At 42.7% G+C, this 19,247-nt stretch overlaps 1 protein-coding gene across 3 annotated transcripts in view; it reads right to left on the bottom strand.

The window, feature by feature from the left end:
• The window catches only part of NHS (NHS actin remodeling regulator), a 243,915-nt gene that overhangs the window by 7,880 nt on the left and 216,788 nt on the right, over positions 1-19,247 (bottom strand). For 2 of the 3 annotated variants that reach the window (XM_040055936.2, XM_040055937.2), the window contains exons 2-5: positions 15,009-15,161; positions 12,712-12,845; positions 3,981-4,043; positions 1,645-1,837 (exon numbers count right to left, since the gene is read on the bottom strand). In XM_040055936.2, the coding sequence (XP_039911870.1) occupies positions 1,645-1,837; positions 3,981-4,043; positions 12,712-12,845; positions 15,009-15,161 (543 nt within the window). The remainder of the gene's footprint in view (positions 1-1,644; positions 1,838-3,980; positions 4,044-12,711; positions 12,846-15,008; positions 15,162-19,247) is intronic. The other variant, XM_040055938.2, reaches the window with a different exon arrangement.

The raw sequence follows: 19,247 nt of genomic DNA, 5'->3' as shown, positions 1-19,247 counted from the left end.
GAATGATACACATAAACATCCAGAAGATTACATACCATTCTTGATCTGTAAAACTGATCAGTGGAAATTTGGTTCCAATGTATGGCAGGTGGAGTCTAGGCAAAAATGGCTATTACTGGAAAAGTTAACATTGGTCCCAGACCTAACTGTCCTCTGGCTGCTCTAGGTGACAACAGCCCTGTTAGAAAGCCTGCACCAGTTAGAGTCCTATATTGAAACTAGAAGGAGCATCATTTTATCACCAGCTTTACCTCGTGGAAATATACATTATCTATGACTTTCCATGTGGATTTCCAGGGGCACTGCCCAACCTACGACCTTGAACAGCTGGCTCCCAACCTGCTATGCAGGCAGTTCTGCCACCCAGTTGCCTGTCATCCTGTGGCCAGGGCAATGCCCTGAAGAAAGGGACACCCACACCTGGCTGCCACCTCCACAGGGAGGCAGAGCAGGTGGCACTGTGCAGTGTCACCTCTACCAGGACAGAGGGGCACTGGGACTATGTTGCTGTCACTGGGAGGATTCATGAAGTTGACAGTGGAGCAGATGCGGACTTGTCACAGTGATGCTGTAAGCCCAAAAGCCTTGGTTGAGGCTGAAGCTGGAGTGTGAGCATACAATCCTCTCCAGCACCATGGTGAATCCTTACAGCCTGTCTTGCAGGAAGGTTTGTGCACCACTGATAGATACGGGGAAGAACAATGGGAAGTGAGGGGCTGTGACCTTACCCCAACCCCCCAGTTATGGGGAAAATATAATTAAATACAAATATTTTCTCTGGAGAATGAAGGTTAACTGAAAGCCCCCTGCTTTTTTCCTGATTGTTTACATTGAAGTCTATAACTGTGAGAGTTAGTACACTTTATGCTCTTAAATTAATCAAAACTTGGTACTTGAAAATATTATTGAGGAAAACTCAGATCAACTTTACATTTACCATAGTCCTCTGGAAGGAAAGAGAAAAAGAGAAAGAGAAAAACAGCCTGATTTTTGATTCTGGAAATAAGTAATCTGTCACATTTAATAAGTGCTATATCTGCTGCTTCTATAAACAAGTTGTCCTTCAAATAAATCTAGTCAAATATATCCAAATGTTATAGAAATAAAAGAAAATGCCATTACTATACCTTCAGCATAACTGCATGTAAAGAGATCTCAGAGCGATGGTTTGCATGCTACACATTCATGCCTTGCATGTTTAAAGCACTGCAAATAGTAGCCTACATTCTCTAGTTTCTCTTCTCCTGCTACACATGATAATCATATGATTAATTTTGGTGGCTTTCTGCATTATTTCAGTCAGCTACATTCAAAAAGTTATTTGGGGTCTTTGTTAATTCAGACTGTAGGTTATATACACAACAAAAGTACATTGTTTATGCAGGGAACTAGGGTTATGTTACACCATATAACATGACTCTGAAAATATGGGCCAAATTAATCCTAGATGCAGCTTCAGCGACTCCAGCAGTCACGCATAAGGGATGAATTTAGCCCACTGTCTTTCAGGAACTAAATCTTCAAGCTAGGGTCTTTGCCCCCAGACTGCGCAATCCCGTGACTTCAAATAAATTAAACAAAATAAGTACTTGACCTCCCCTGAACCATGCAATAAATACAAAAAGAAATAGAAGAGATTTGTACCAGTGACATTGATGGGGATAATGCAAGAAGAAATCACTTGAGCATCTTGTTTCATTTTCTCCTCTGGAGTTGGGAGAGGTAGTGCTTTACTCCAATTGGTTTGTTTATCCAGTGTAGAAGGGATATTATGTATTGGATTTTTCGGCCTCTGCCCTAACATGACATCTGTATCTTCGTCCTCTGGTGGATGGGACTGCAAATGAATACATTCAAAATCAGTGGCTCCCATTCAGGCACACAAGGGTAATTTTGAAACAAAGCAGACACACAAATCAGAGATCAATTAGAGGGATGCAACAAGGAATCATTCTAACTAAGTCACACGGCACCAGCCATTCTCCAATGGAAACTTAACACCCTGCTAATAGGAGAAAAACACCTCGGCATACTGGAAGTCAGCACATTCACAGTGACATTTACAAGCCATCTCCTCTGTCAGAAGGGGCACATCCTGCATTTGTGCTTGGCCATGGCAAGCGTGTCCTCAGTTACCACAGGCGTTACAGACATGTGGGTTCTCATTTGCAACTGCAACTGGCCTCATATAACCATTCATTCAAGCATCAGAAGGTCCAAAGTTTTAAAGAAGACCCCTCTGTACTTCAGAATAACCATTTGCATTTCATTTGTACAAATGCAGACCAAGAGCAGACCATCCAACAGCTGTGTGGAGAGAAGTGGCAGTGTTGAGGGTGCTGGGACAGGGGGATAACAACCACAGAAAAGAGTAGCCACCACCAGAAGAAATTCAAAAGATTGTTTAGAAACCATGCATATTTTTGTAGCATACTACAAGAAGTACTAGATGCTGAAGATGAAGAAACAGAGAAAAGTAAACAGCATGGAAGAAACACAGATGGTCTGTTTTCTTTTTGAAGAAACAACAAATCCCCCAATACCCTGTCTTGCAAAGAGAAATAAAACAAGTGTTTTTTCATGTGGTGCTGGCTGCCAGCTTGGGTTTGGGGGGTTCTCTTTGTTTGGGGAAAGAAAAAAAAAAAAAAAAAAAAAAAAAGTTTCTGTTTCTTACCTTTACCTTCTTCTACCTAATTTCCCTCCCTTCTTGCATTAATACATTCTTCTGTAAGCTCTGACAACTGTTTGTCCAGCTCAGGACATCTGTCTGCCTCTCATTTTTTAAAAATTAAGTGCAATCCCTTTCAGACCGGCTTTCTCTTCAGTCTTGAATTCCCAGCTGCTTAACTACCAGCCTTCCCTCCTTCATGCCTGCTGTTTACACTTTACTTGCTACTTTCGGTAGCAAACAGGGCAGAGATAAAATGTTGCTCTACACTGCCATGGCAGAGCATCGAGCAGGTGGGTGCTGAACACTGCAGGATCATGCCCTGTCTGCCATTGTACTTCTGCCATTCCTCCGCCCAGGCTCCTCGCAAATCCTGGGGGAATTAACCATCTCAGGCTTGCCAAACAGCATTTACGTCCCGGCCCCAAAAGCATTAAAGACCTTAACTCTGCAGCTACTATTTAAACTGCTGGAGGGCACTTACTTACCTCGTCAATGTCACCTCCTGCAGCACCCCCAGACCCAAGACAACACACGTTTCCTCTTCTCCCGCCCGCAGAAAACCCTCCTTTCCCACGCAGGATTTCAGTCAAACATTGCAGCCTTCTTTCTGCCGGCAGCTTTTGTGCCGATTCCCGGCAGACGTGAATAGCTCATATAAACTTCAAGCACAAAAGACTTTGTTTCCTAGGTAACTGCCCCCCCCTCCCCGCCCTAAGTTTGATGCATGCATGCAAAAACCCCACCCTTGCACACACACAGAGGCACGTGGGGACACATGCACACACGCACGCACACACACACACACGCTGCATTTGTTGCCAAATTCATCCTTCTCTGGATGACAAAGAAGTGCTGGACAAAGCAGGCAAAGTCACCCTGAGCTCCTGCTCTGCAAACAGTGGCATCACCAAATGGCCAGAGAATAAATACCTGCTGTCGGTGTGGCATTGTCCAAACCATTCCTTACCGTTGAGGGAAAAAAAATAAGGGGCAGTTGCAAAACACGGCAAGAGAATTAAATGCAATTGCTAATGGTATTGAGTCTGTCTGAGTTCAGGCTTTTTAAAGGAGGTGATAGGGGAAGGCGTCTTTGTGGCCTTGAGCTCCTGAAACCCATCCAAGGTGTGAAGAATGAAAGAAGGGGGGGAAAAGTTATTATTGTGTCTTACTGGCATGAGAAAAACAGAAATGGCTTCTTTTAGCGCAGTAAAGTTAGCAAGTGAAAAGCAAGCAAGAGGAAGGGTTAGGATCTGGAAGGGAGAAGAGTGAGACAGGGCTGTTAATTGAGGATTGCTTGTTTTTCCAGTACCTTTCTACTCCAGGGGGTCATGTGGCAACACTCAATTGGGGAGGGCGAACGGGTGCTGTTAAACTATAAATGTGAAATGTGGAAAAAAAAAATTAAAATTAAAAACATACACAAAACAATTCTTGTAAAAGCACATAATTTTTGTCTGGATAAATTAGCATCAGATCCAAAACAATCAGTGATTTTCACCCTGGTCCCTATTGATGGGTTTATTCCCCACAGCAGATTGGTCTGGATCCCTGTGAAGTCTGTGCTGTTTTTGCTTACTTGGATTAGACAAAACTGCAGTGAAATTGGTTCAACCTCCTTGTACAGACATGGTTAAATTGTCCCAAGAATGCCTTGTATTGATTTGGTAACTCAAACTGTGTTCTGCCTGGAGCTGAAGCGGTGCAAGATACGTATCAAATTACATTATAAATGTAAATTATTTCATAATATAAGGGATATTTTTTCAATTTTTTCTTCAGTTTTAAGCAAATGGATAAATAATGATGCTGACAGTGATTTATCAAATACATTGATTGCTATGTGTTTCTGATGATACCACTATTTCTCTAAGTTTGCAATCACTGTGGCAGGGTAACAATGACCAATTGACTTTTTGTCACTTTTTGTAACACCTGAAAGGACAAATGGCAATGGCCACAACATCCTGGTCTTGCTGAATCCCTACACCTCCAAAATCCTATCCGATCAGAAACTCTGGTTTGTTTGTGACAATATCCAGTTTTCAAAATTAAAGAGTGAAGGACAACTGACTTCTTTTGAAATAGGAACTCAAAAAGAAAGAGACAAAGAAAACAGGTCTGTTGACAACTCAAACTCTTTAGCAAGTGTTTCTTGGTGGGGGTTATTATCTCTCCATGCATTAGTTAGCAGACTAATAATACCAAATAATTCTATGAATGTTTTTCCTCACAGTCATTATCAATCATTATCAGCATTGCTCTTGCAAATGAACAAACCTCAGTTTGAAAGACTTTGCATTATATGGTCTCCTCTCAAGAAAAAAAAGTTGTAATGAGTCTCAAAAAGCCTAATGCCACATCCCGTCCTACTTTCTTCCTACATGTACAACATCTGCTTTTCCCTCGTTCCCATGTGCCCATGGGAAGCCTCCAGATGAGCTGTCCATAATGCTTACAGGAGACCAGACTGGAGGAAATCAAGAGAGCTGTTCCCAGTGAACATTTCCAGCAGCTTAGTTTCTGCCAAGGCCAGTGGAAAACCAGTTCTCCTAAGCTGGGAAAAGTCCTTCTCTCAGGAGCTACAGCTCTGTTCATGCAACGATGGCTGTGGAGATACTGAATACATCGACAATTTCAGTCTACTTACTCCTCAGATACCCAAGGATGACACCAAACCTGGTCCTCTGACCAAGTTTCCAGTCACCTGCTCTAAGCAGACTGACTGCAGGTACCAGGATGCTTGATATTCAACTTCCCCATGGAATGTGCTGAAGGATCTCTGGGGAAGGTCAGGATACAGGGAGACTAATGCTGCTGCAGTGACAAGAGTTCAGGATATGAATCTTTGCAATATCCCATGGCCTGTGATCGTCAGTGCACAAAGAGAAGAGGACAGGAGGGACCTCCTGCCCTGAGCTTCAAGCACAGCTACATGCACAAGACACTCAGGGGCAAACCTGTCTAGGAGAGATACAGCAGGACTTCAACTTTGGTCTCAATGTGGGCTACAGTCAAGACGAGCAAGGTGTGGTTACCCTTCTGTCTGTCCTATCAGTGCAGCACTTTCCTACCTCACCTTGGTGCCACTCTTCCAGGTGCCTCAGAGAAAACACCTGTCTGGTTCCACATACCTACAGCCGTCCTTTGATGTGCCAGAGGCTCAGGTCCCTGCTTAAGCATGGCAGACAAACTTCCTAGGTAAGTTCCTATCATTAGAGATATGAAGGTGACCATCAAAATTCCAGTTTCTGCTGTCACAGCTGTGCTCCTGAGAACGCTGGTGTTACCACTGCCTTGCCAAGGGGTCCTGAGGTCGCTTAGTGCCTGTTCCCATGTGATGCCTGTTGTTGGGGCATGCTGGCACAGAGCAGCAGCCTCACCATTTCAACACCTCCATGCTGGGGGAGGGAGTGAGCTGCTGCTGCTTTTCAGAAGTTCTCACTCACTCAGAAAACCAGAATATCTCTAAATGTCCTGAGTAAACACATAATTAAGCAAGAAATTATTATTATAAACCCAAGGCTGTTCTGGTCTGATGGGGAAATCTGAAGTTTGGCAGTTTTAAAAGTGAATTTCTTTTGTGTAGGTGTGCTTGGCAAACAGAAACAGTGATAATCACTCTGTTAAATAAAAAGCCAGAATACTTTAAGTGTGCATTTTTGTTAATGGGCTAAGATTGCTTTGAAACTAAACTGGTGCCTAATTGCTTGAATAGGGATTTGTCACTGACATATGTGAGCATTTTTATTTCTTGAGCTATCCCATCAACCTCATATGCATAGGTGCCATTGTGCTCATGAAACTGCCTTGCAGTAAAAATCTTGTTGCATATGCACGTGACCTGACTTTTCAGTGCTCCGTGTCACTTCAGTGTGAAAGTTCTTTGGTTTCTGTGCAGTACAACAAAATGGTCACATGTCCAAGTCTGACTAGTCAACTTGGACTGACTATAGAGCCTCCCTTATAGAGAAAGAGATAGTGGCTCTGCTGAGGAGCAATTCAGCTCACCTTCCTTCAGCACTTAACTTGGGCTGAGATGAAGCACCCCTGAACACTCTCACCCTGATTTTAGGAAGAGCATTACTAGAACACAGGTAAGTCAGGACTCATCATTAATCATTTTAATGAATTAAAACCTTAAAATATCACCAGGACAGTAACAAAGAAGCAAATCAGGAGTTGACAAACTTGCCAGCCTGGCAATTTATGAGTCTGCACCATTTATTGTCCCTGAGCTGGGATCTGGAGAAGGAAATGAATGGGTCAATAACAGCACAAAAATGCCACTTCTGCCCCTCTTCCCTTTTCCATCCCCCAAAACTCTGAGACATGACTGTTGTCCAGCATCTTCAACATTTGGGAAAGACTGGCTCAAGAAGCATAATTTATGTTATATCATGTACCCAGCCTGCCTTACCTATAGTGATTGCTTTACAGGAGATTCTGGGATTTCAAAGTTAGTGTGCAGGGCTTATGGAACACAATGCAATAGTGACAGGAAAAACATAAACCCAAGAATAAAGAAACAATTTTTCCTCAGTTAATTAAAGATTGAGAATGCTAAAGCCTCATCAAGAGCATTTATCCTCAACATGTTTGTTGAATTTAGACTTGGCTGAGTTGATTCCTTCCCCCTCAGCTGTGTTTGATCAGGCAGGCAAGGTGTTTTCTCACAAGAGATTTAGGTGGCAGAGTCACAGCCCCCAGCAGCACAGGACTGGCACAGCCTTGGTGAGGGCAGGAGGTGGCTGGTGCATGCTGCTGCACAGTGCAATTCTCCAGAGGATTATTTCTGACTCCTGCTGCCTAAAAGCTGCAAAAAGCAAGAAGGATCAATATTATTTCTGACTTCAGGCTTCTATTGCAGTAGGTGGGGGAAATTTCCCTCCCAGAATAACCTTATGAATATAGTGGGTGATATTCACCCAAGCAGAGTGCATCAGCATATTGCTTCAGCATCTGCAAGCTTTATATATTCTATTGTCTCCAGCAAACAGAATATGCATACAGTTTGCTTTCACCCTATGGAAGCATAGAAATAAGGTGTACAGTACATTCTGACATCTCATTTGAGAACAGTCATTCATGCACTGAAACAGCAACATGTAGAATAAGTGTGAACTAGTGTTCAATCTCACATTCACATGAGAACATGACTGACTACTGGGGCTCTGGTTGAAACCTCTGTGTCTCCCTTTCTCTGCCTGTGAAATGGAGAGCCTGCTCCTTCCTTAACTCACAGCAGTTAAGGAAAATGGTATTTATTTACATGATAGAAAAACCTGAAGGTCTAGAGAAGGGAGAAGAAATACTAATAAAAGGCTACCAGCTTTCCAGTATTTTCAGAGCACAGTTGACTACTTAATTAGAAATTCATAACTATACAGCAGCTTTCTGACACAGTCAACTGATGCTGAAGAGAAAATAATGGGAATATTTCTGGCCATGCTATTTTTGCTGCAAATCACAACCCTGCTCACCTGCTTGCTCCCAATGTTTGTATTTCTGTTATGTTTCATTCTCCTCCAGATTTTATTTTATCTGCTTGTGGGTGTTTTCTTTTCTTTTGGAGCATCACAAATGCGATCAGCTGAAGTACTGACAATCCTTTAACGACTAATGTATGGCTCCAGTGTTTTGACAAGGTAAAGACAAAACTAAGACATGTTTTGAGACAGAAGTCATACCACATGTGGCATTTCAGCAGACAAAGGTACAAAATAAACATCCCACAATACAGGGTTGTAGGTATTAGGCTTATTGCACAAATGGTGCTATACAAGTTCAGTCTGATGAATAAAGTCAGGTAGGTTTTATTTCTAACAGCTTCAGGCAGGATTTGCACACTGAAAGTGCAGAACCCAACTCATGCCTGTCCCTTAACTCAGTTGCTTCTTACTGAGGCTTCATCTGGCTTCAGCACAAAACTTTGTGAAACTTAGTATATTCAGTTGTACTTCCTTCCCTTTGCTGTACAAAGCATCCTAAAGCAGACCATAGGGAATATTTTTGAAATGGCAAGGAGATGGAATAAAATTACCCAGTGCATTATTTTCCCTTCACATTTGCTCTAGCTGAATCCTCAGGGACAGAAAAACCCTGTCCAGGAAAAAACCTCCTGCTTCTTGTACCTTCTGTTCCTGCTCAGATCATAATTATGAATAAACTGACACTGAAATTTGTGCAATTGTGAGTGTAAATTTCCAAATACTGAATTCCTTGCTCCATCTCCTTGGTTTTATTATAATAGCTGTGCCACACAGGGATTGAGAAAGTGTGGTCCCATAACATTCTGAACTGGAAAATTTCAGAGCCTTGCTGGCTGGACTCGGGGAAACCCAAGAACAAAAAAATGCAGAAAAAAAAAGAAGTCTGAAATGCAGTTGGAATGACACAGCATCTTCACACTCAGTGACTGGCCTCAGCAGTGCTACAGACAGGGTTGTCATGGGAACACGTGTAAGAAATGGTTTCCTCATTTTAGCAAGTCCATAACTTTCTCCTACTTTCCTCAGATTATTTTTTGTTTGGTTTGGGTTCTTCTTCTTCTTCATTGGCAAAAATGCCTGAATGAATGCTACTTTTAAATGTGTTTGGTTGTATATTTCTTTCATGTAGAGAGAGACTAAGCATGCCAGTTTTTCAGCTTTAAAAATGAATGACTGGAATGGATAGGAAAGTTAAGTGAACTCATGTCTGTAAAACCATGAAGAGCATGGAGAAAGGGAATGAGAAAGCAATGCTTACTGTTTCTCATAGCCTGAGAGCCAGAAGGGATATGATGAAATTATGAGGTATTGGGCTTGGAACAAACAAAAGCTACATTTTCATACAGATTTTTAAAGTCATTGTCACAAGAAGCTGTTGAGGCTGAAGGTGTAAATTTGCTAAAAAATTGAATTAAACAACATAGTCAACACAGAGAGCTTCATTGGTGGCTATTATTCTGTGTTTGTTCTCTGTCCCAGGAAGTCTGTAACCAGTTTCTCTATGAAACTGGAAGGATAAATCATGGGACAATAAACAGCATAAACCATGCCCTGTTCTTTTTCCTGAAGGATCCCCTTTTGGTCTTTGGGCAAAATGGACATTTCATCAGCCAAATCATGGAATTTCCTGTAACAAGAGTAGACATGAAAAAGCTTATTCCATTTCTAGTCCTCTACTCTTTCTCCACAACAAAAATGATCTTGTTATGGGACAGTCCAAAATGTCTTTCCAGACCCATTTATGCTGGCATTACTTGCTTTGAACTTGAATTCATTTGTCCTTTCTTGGGATTTGTGGGACTTTGGCATCTTTCTCCCTGTAAACAAAAGTGAATCTTCATCTATTGTGATTGATTTTCTTTGGTTTTACTATACAATATGCAAGACCTTTGGAAGAGCTCATAGCCACCTAATTGGTAGCAGCAGCCAAAATGTACACACATAGGGAACCTTGACCCAGATATAACTGACCTGTTTTTTCAGTAACTTTATGTGGTGGTAGTTCCCACAGGTCTCACAGTGGCAATTTGAACAATCCTCAAAATCAAATTTCTTATCTGAGTATCTTAATACATGCATTTAAATTAGATAGTCAGTTTGGAAAAGTCAGACCCTGTAACTTTCAAGAATTTCCCAGCTTCTTGATGATCCCTTTCCTAATTTAAAAGAAACACAAAAAGGGGCTCTTTTGGATGTGTAGTATTGCTCCCTTCAGCACCTTCCCAATGCATCAGAAAAGTGGAATACACAACATACTGCTATGCCATGAAAAGAATTCTTGTGGATTTAGCATCTTTAGTTCATTGACAACTGGATGATACCATCAGCTGGATCAGATATCAGACGTTACCGGCAGTCCCTGGAGCAGATAAACCTTTGCAGATGTCGGCCACAAAAAGCTTATGCCAAAAAGAGCAAGCTAGCCAATAACAGCATTCTCAGCTTTCTCTTGTAATGGTATCATTCTGTCATGAAGGCTGGCACAATATCAGTTAGCTAATCACTGTTGCAGTGTCGTGTAACAATCTCTGACTAACCTCTGCCGGACAGAACATTCATGTGCAGCTTTGTCTTGCCTTATTATCTTTCAATTTTTAAGTTTCCCCATTAACAAGGGGTTTTCTCAGAAATGGGTCAGGGCACTTTGAAGTAGTCTGGGTGTGGTGTATTTGCGATTTCCAAAGCAAAACATTGCCAGATGCCTTGAAATCAATAGAACAACAGCCCTCCAACAGCTCTTGTTTGCTTCTCCTTAGGGGAGAACCTGGTCAGCTCCAAAAGGAGTTCTGATATGGGTGGGTACAAAGCTTAATGTTTTCCTTCTTGAAAAGAAAAAGGTGGCTTTTCAGATATAGCCAAGACATCTGCATTCAGCACGACTTAATTTTTTCAACCAATATAGGAGTCAGAGAGTTGCTCACTATTTGTTACTATTTTGTGTTCCACAGATGGAAGTAATGTATAAAATGCACCGGTTGTTTTCCTAACACAGCAAAGATTCAGCCCTTTAAGCACTGCGTATGCAATTTCAAAAGAGATGCCTTGTTCCCCATCTGATACTAAGCCCTATGTTCAATAGCCTGTCCAAACTATTATCTGTAACTAGTTCTGATCCTTACCATGGCATCACTTTCCCTTTACCTTTCAATGACCCCACAACAGCACTAGCTGCGATGATGACTTATAAAGAAGAAACAGGTGATCCTGTTTCTTCTTTCTGTCTTCAAACTCTTTTTCTATGCTGTTCTTAAACATTAAATTTAAGTTGAATCCTAAGGTCTGCAAATGGAACCTGTTCAAAGCCTGCAGTGATGCTGTCCTCAAAATTAATCAGATAAGCAGCCAAAAAGCCAGAACAGTCAAACTAATGCAAATCTCATGTATTTCATGCTTTTAAAATGAGAAACAAAGCTTTTCCTATGGACTGATTGGGTGATGTTTTGGTCCAAGGGCAGGTGTGACTTGTTTACATTGAGTCTTTTACACTATGAGTGCTTTAGCATTATAATAAGTATTTAAATATGTTTACTATCATGGATTAGGATGAATCCACTTGGATTTTTAAGCTAAAGTAAGTGATGATTCAGTGTGGTTATTGAATCATCACCGAGCTTACAACGTTCTCATAGGTGTGGCATCTCCTGAGATGCCAGTGTCCCTGAACTGACAGATGCAGAACCGATCTATTACCACCTGACTGAGGACTGGCATGAAACAAACGTCCCACTTAAAAGCCAAGTCCAGGTCTGACCTACACCTTTTAAATAATGCAATGACTCTTAGTACAGGGCAAAATGTAGCTACTGTGACACTTCCGTGAGTAAAACACCCAGAGGCACGGGAATTCCAAAGTCTGGCTGAAGCCAGTGGGAATTATTGACCTAATCAGAATTAAAGTTGTCAGTCTAGCACAATTCCTTTAACAATGATAAATGCCATATTGTCAACACTAACTTGATTTCAAATCAATGCAGCAGTAGCAAGTCAACACAGACATACAGGACCAGATCTTCAGCTGGAGTTCCTGCTTGGCTGGCTGCAAGGACACTCATGAGACATGAAATATCTACAAAACTGCATGGAGATGAACATTGCAAAGCAGGACTATGGAAAGTGTAACTCCTTGTAGGTGGGGTCTTGCTCCTGAACCTCCTGCACACACACAAAGCACCCAAAGCCCTTGAGCTCTTGGCTCTTGCCAATGCTAATGCCAGGGCTGAAATTACAGCACTTTCTGAAATTGCAGGAGGGTCCTCCAAGTGCTGCCTCTACAGCCTGAGTGGTGAATGTGGAGGGCTTGTGGAGGAGTGTATGAATGAAAACCTATGTGTGCTGGCCACAAGTGAAAAATAAGAGGTTTCTGATTGAAAACAGCAACCCTGGGGCTGTCTGCTGGAAGCTGTGACCTGAGTTACACTCTTGACAGTCTTTAAGGTCAGCTTTGTTGTACCTGCACCAGCTTGGCAAGGGGGCACTTGTGAAGCCCTGTCACACTTAGGTCCCACCATGCTAAAAATGTATTTGTGTGTGGTAGCTTAGTGAAAGACTTACTGGTAGCAAATGCCGGTCCTTTATCGCTTGCCTCTTTTTGCTGCAGATTGCAGGGAAGGGAGGAAAGGGGGGAGCCACCACAGCAATGGGGCCTTGGACTTTTTGCTCTCTGTTATCACCTCGGCTGCGATGTTCTGTTTCGGGTGAGAAAGAAGACACAAGTCTTTCAAAGTGCTAAAAACATACAAGTATCTCTATTAAGAGCACAAGAGAGACAGGTACAGGACAGTGGACTGCAAAGACAAGGGTTCTTCTCTTCCCCAGTGACTGGCACAAATGATCCCTGTTGTGACTGAAGGGGAGAAGCACTTACTGGACATCTGGGCACCCAGAAGGGCAATGCCCGTACAACCCCAGCATATGCAATGCAGCTAATTGTCCCCAAATGAGATTTATACCATTTATCCCGAGACAATGGAGCTATCTTCTAGGCACTTGAGACCCAAGGCCTGATTTCCAACAGGAACCTGCAGCTCCTATTGCCTTGAAATATTGAGATGCAATAACTATGCCTGCATTCTGCCCATATAAAATATACAGCTCTGGAGGGAAAAAAAGAAACACAGCTCCAAGTGAGATTTCATTCCCTGGCTGCATGGCAGGGCTAGGACCTAAGCACTGGCTTGACATCACAAAGGTTGTTGCAGTGGTAATGCTCAGGTTCCAGCATGAAGGAGATCATCCTAGGAACATCAAGATCTTTATTTGCCCTGGCCTACAGGAGTCTTACTTCAGCATGGGCTCACAATATTCACTCCTCTTCTAGCATCAGTCCCAAATCTTTAGAACCTTCCAAGTGAATGGAAGAATGCTCATGGACTTCTCATCTCTAATTTTAGGTGACAGTTAGATAATTGCTGTTTGCATGGAGTGCTGCTGAAAGGAGATAATATATTCACTCATTCCAGTAGATGTGGTCCAGACAAAAATGTTTGCTGGTAGCATAGCTGTTTTATGACCTAAAATTTAATTTTAGTTGCTTCTGGGTAAACAGATAAAGAGATAATGAAATTCTGATAGAAGAGAGAGTTGAGACACAATAAACATGTTTAGAGCAAATTTCAAACTAAAATTTCATCCCCATATATGCAGTTATTTGGAAAATAAGATAAAGCAGCACATGAAAAGCTGCCTTCTGAACCTGCACAGCTACCATTAATTGTGGAGGATGGGAAATTGCCAAAACTGAGATTTGTAACTTTAAAATGATGAGACATTTTCTGGAGCTGCTGTCAGGATTTCTCTGCCCACAAGATGGCAGGCAAAGATCAGCCTGGTTCTGGGACAACTGCAAAGCAGAGCTGCTGAGAACAGAAAAGAACTTCTGCTTTACTCCAGCACTGTGGTTGCAGTTTGGCTGTCTCACTCTCTGGCATGCTGTAAAGACATACTGCATCCACAGTGTGTTCCTGACCTAAGGCCTTCAGAGATGGTCAAATGTGATAATTAATTGGAACATCTTATCCCGCTAACAGATGCTCTGCAGTTCTAAGTAATCGATTATTATTATAAGCTAATAACAATAATAAATGAGCAAGACAATTAGAGCTGTTGGTGCAAAACGCTTCAAGACAGGAGGCTGCTGCTGAACATTTTAAGCATGACCTGCAGGGATTTTCTCCCTCCTTATGGCACAGAAGAAAGAGAGCCTTGTTTGCCTGCTTTATCTTACGTCCTGGTAATAATTTTCCCCTTGGTTAGGTTCCTAGTGAAAACTGACCTTTCCCCATCTTTTGCCTTTCCTTTAATGTGCTGTTTAGGACCATCCAGATGTTAGCATCTAGTAAATTCTCTTTATGGCAGGGATCCAGAAGCCTGGTTATGACCTTGTTACTCCTGCTTCCTCTCTGTGTCGCTTTGAGATCACAGGTCTGCAGTTCATTAGGCAATGTCAGAAAATGTTCCCTAGCCTGGGAAGGGGAGACTCTCCCAACCCTTCCAAGCTGTCCAGGACATCTATTACCTGACTTTCAGCTGCCACTCTTGAAGGACACGGACATCCTCCAGTATCATGCTTGGAAACCTTGAGCAGACAGCTCAGTTTTTGTGGAGACTAATACCACTGGGCTCCAGTTTCAGCCCTTGTGAAGGGCTTTGTGACTAGATAATCTTTAAGGCCCCTTCAAATCCAAACCATTCCGTGATTCTACAGTTCTGTCATTTCTCGGCATGAGTAAGTCCCAGTGCAGGTCAGTGCCCACAGTTCTGCGTGCCTGTGCCTGAGCATGGTTCTGCTGCCTGGAGTGGGCCATGGAGAGGTGTTACGTGTGTGGAGCTGGAGCACGGGGAGCACCTACCTCTGCGCAAGGCTCGCAGGTGCTGCTTGGCGTGGTGGTGCAGCTCCTCCACGCAGGGCGGTCTGGTGGAGGGCAGAAAGATGTTTCTTTGCTGATGCCAAGGTGCTCGGTAGTAGACGCTCAGTTTGCTCTCTGCATCAAGGTTAGAGACAGCTGCAGGATAAAAAATAAGAGCGCAACATAAGACTTCTAGTCTCTCTTCCATCATCTTAGCTGAAAAGGAAAGGTTCTTGCTTGGAACAGCATCGTCAAGAACAGGCACTGGCTTTGTTACAACCTTTACTCCCATCAAATAGCAGCAGACATTATTTTCTCCGTGTTTCCACATCATGCTATACCAGTTAGCCTTTAGGCAATGCCCTTTTACCAGATTGCAAATGGCTCTATGGAGGCAAGCAAGTGCAATGATACTGTATCGGGGGGTTTTATATAAATGGACCAAAGGGATAATAATTTTATAGAGAGCAAAACAAAAATGCAAAAAAGCTACACAGTCTTTCCACAGTGACATCTTGAGCAAAGGCAGTGGGAAGAGTAAGTCTTCCATTTACTCATTCTCCTGCCAATGTGCTCTTTCACTACATCATGTTACACACAAGTAGTTTCTGACACAGGTTGCTGGTTCGCTGCCTTCCAGGGCGTAACAGCTGAGATTAACTGCTTGCCTTGCTGAGAGACTTTGACTGTCACCTATCAAAAGAGGTTCCTTTAATAAACAGGGACTTCTGTGGGACAGGAACACTTCAGTTCCTCTAAAGATAAATCCCAGAAGTCTGCCTCTGAAAATTATATGAATCAAGTTCCACTAAAGGTTTGAGAGATTTTTTTTTAGGAGTGCTGGGACTCATGGGAGTCCCGTGGACTATTCCCAGCCCCAGGGTACACAGTAGGTAGCTTTCCAAGGCTGAAGCAGGAGTGGGCGGCCATGGGAGATGCCAGCACTCTGCCCCAGCCAGCGGCAGGGAGCAGACTCATCCTGAGCCCAGAAGATGGTGGCACATCCTGAGGTATAGATAGCACTGGGCTTGATCCTCCTACCACAGGCACTAACACAGACAGACTCTGGTCTAATGCCAAGGAGCTGCTGCAGCTGTTTTGCTCACAGGACAGCACAGTGTGACACAGGCAGGCAGCCTCATGCAGAGGAGATACCTCCTGGGCTTCCCTTCCCAGCAGCAACCAAAGAACCAGTGTGCCTCACACTGGTTCCCCCACTGGCCATGCACTCCTCTCCTTTGCATATTTCAGGACTCTCATCTACTTTACTGCTTTTGCACTCTCTTACCCTTTTTTGAGGGGTAGCCAGTGCATCATGACAGAGAATGGCTCTCTGGTGGAGATGCTTTGGTCTTTCTTGTTTTGTTGCTTTCTTTAATGCAAAACAACATTCACTCAGCCTGAAGGCATACCAGTGCTTTTTACAGAGAAAGAATTGGGAAAGTACAGTTGAAGAAGAAGGAGGGAGCAGGCAGAAGAGAAGAAACCTAGGAACCATGCTGCCATGTGTGGGATGATGAGAGACTATCAGTTTCTTTGATTAGAAAGAAAACCCCAATGGTTCACCAAAATTTGTAGGTGTTATAATGGAAGTGGTGGTATGATATCATGAACAGAACTGCTGAAGTTCAGGTTCTCAGAGCTTCAGCAAAAATGAAGGGACCCCAAATCCTGTCTGCTAGGGAGCCTTGCTTTGCTGCTCAGTGGATTTTTGCAGGTGGGGTTTCAGCACATTTGTAGTGCTGCTCCATGCAACAGGCATGGTGTCAGTGCAAGGAATGGCACCGGGGGGAGAAAAACATGATAGTGGAGGAAGGTAGTAGGATGAATGATGCCAACCTGTCAGTGCTTGTTCATCATGAGGATTTACTAATTAAATTTTTGACATTGCAAAAAACATCATGTTGCCAAACTGGAGGCAGAGCTTTTGATGGCTTGTCTGTCTGCTACCACTGCAGCAGGGAAATACCTCACTTGCACGAGCTGATTTTATATATCTTTTACCCCTTGAAGGTAATAAAGCACTATGTCTGTTTTACATACAAGGTACTGAGACAAAGCAACTTGCCCTGATCCTGTTCTGAGCCACACTTCCTCCCTGGGAATCTCAGCTCAGGACAAAAATTTTTACGCTATAGTAATTAATGATACCCCACCCATTCTATGTATTGCCTAGGGCATGTGGTATTCATGATCACAAATTGTACCCTGGAGGCTAGTGAAAAGGCAGGTACAAGCAGTTTCTTCCTGCTCCCAGAAAAATCTGTCTAGACTGAAGTACTAGTAGTTGTCTATGATGAATATCAGTAAGTGAGTGGAAAGTTTTACCTTCTTACGAAATTTTCAGATATTTCATCAGGCTAGAATAGATTTTGCTGCAAAATTTAGCTTGTAGAAAGCTCTTTTGGCCTTGGCAACAGTGCCTTACAAATAATAGTAGGAGTTGGGTTAATATACTTTGTGTGAGACTTAAAAAAGAAACCAAGCTCATGCAAACTCTGCTACACACCTACTGTTGTAGACACATGTTGCTGTTGACAGATAAAATAGCATGGCCTCTTAGCCATCCAACAAGTGTCTCTTAGCTAGCAGACCTGGCAGAGCTAATGCACAGTGCTGTCCCAGGAGAAAAACCACAAATACATTGCTTATCTCCAAATGATAGGGCACTAAGAAGCTTACAGTACCCTGTGCTGTGGCCCCAGCCAGCACCCATCCATGTCTTCTCCCCTTTCCCTGCAGGGTCTCTGATTCATGGTAACAGGAAATACACCCCCCGACACCAAGAATGCAGAAATATTGCACAATACTCACTGAACTGACCAACCCTTTAAAATACTCCAAACCTGGAGTGGATTTTCGAGGAGGTCCAGAATAGAAACTAAAAGTGCTGGCAGAAAAAGCCGCAAGGGGCTGAATGTTCTCAGCCTGCAGTGGGGAAGAAGCTCAGAGGGAGGGAGCAGCACTGGGTAGGGTGAAGGACAATGCTGGCCCCAGGATAAGCAAGCATAACCCCAAAATGAATGCAATTAGTCTGGAAGTTTGAGGAACAGCATCCCAACCTCAGAGCAGCAAAGCTCTGCAAAAAAAGACTCCTGGAAAGAGGAAAGAGTGAAAAAGCTACCAAGTGAGTAAAAGCCTGCCAAAAGAAAGACCTGCTTCCATTTCATTCCTTGCACATTGTCCTTTGCATGTCCTTCTCTGTCCTTTGCACACTGCCTGTTCTTCTGCAATGGCATTTTGCCTGGCCTCACTGATTGCCCCTGGGAACTGGGCACCATGCTGGGAGCTGAAACCAGAGGATGCAACCCCTGGAGTGGATTGTGAGCTTTAAGGACTACTGAACATCTAATTTTCTTCACAGGACTGAATCTCTTACTTTAACTAAAAGAAAAAAGCCAACCCTGTGGCAGGGTAATTCAGCAGACAAAGAGCACTGGGCACTGAGATCTAGAAGAAATGTGCAGTCAAAGCTTCACCATATGCTTCTGCTAGGAGCTGGCGTTAAGTATTAAGACTCGCTGTATCTCTGTTCTGTGAAGTGAGGATAAGGTATCTCTTTCAGCCAGCACTTCCTTTACTCAGTGTTTTACACTGCAGGCTGTTTTTACAATGCTGAGCCGGCGCGTGGCTGTAGCCCCTCCACATCATCATAACACGCATAATAAATAAAGCAATAAAGAAACTGTAAAGACACAGTCTTTAAACAATTAACAGCTGGACATCACACTGAATGAGAAAAAAAGCCAATACAGAGAAAGGAAATGCTACATTTCAGGCACCAGATATAGACTGTTAACTTATTTTTAGTGTGCACTTCGATCAATTTAGACTATACAAGTGAATCATATAAACTATCATTTCATTTCATTCCTGAGTTAAAGTAATTGGTTTTTTGTTTTTTTGTGGTTTTGTGTGGGGTTTTATTTTTAATTATTATTATTTTTATTTTTTTTGTCTTGTGGGATGACAAAATGACAAGAGACCATTTAAATGGATTCTCCATTCCATTCTGTGGATCCATTAACAGTGGCTGGTTTCCTAACAACCAGTGTCAAACAGAAATACACTAATGGCTCTTCTCATGAGAAGATTTTTGAAGATTTACAAATAGCTGTTTTATTGAAGTAGATCATATTTATCATTTACAGATCCTTCTCATCTTCACATCCGCTCATTCTCTCCCTCTTCTAACCAAGCAGAAAAAGGATCCTGCCATAGCAGAGCTGCATGTGGATGCTT

Source organism: Hirundo rustica, chromosome 2 (genome assembly GCF_015227805.2).
Source record: "Hirundo rustica isolate bHirRus1 chromosome 2, bHirRus1.pri.v3, whole genome shotgun sequence".
Lineage (NCBI taxonomy): Eukaryota > Metazoa > Chordata > Aves > Passeriformes > Hirundinidae > Hirundo > Hirundo rustica.
This window is presented reverse-complemented; position numbering and strand designations above follow the sequence as displayed.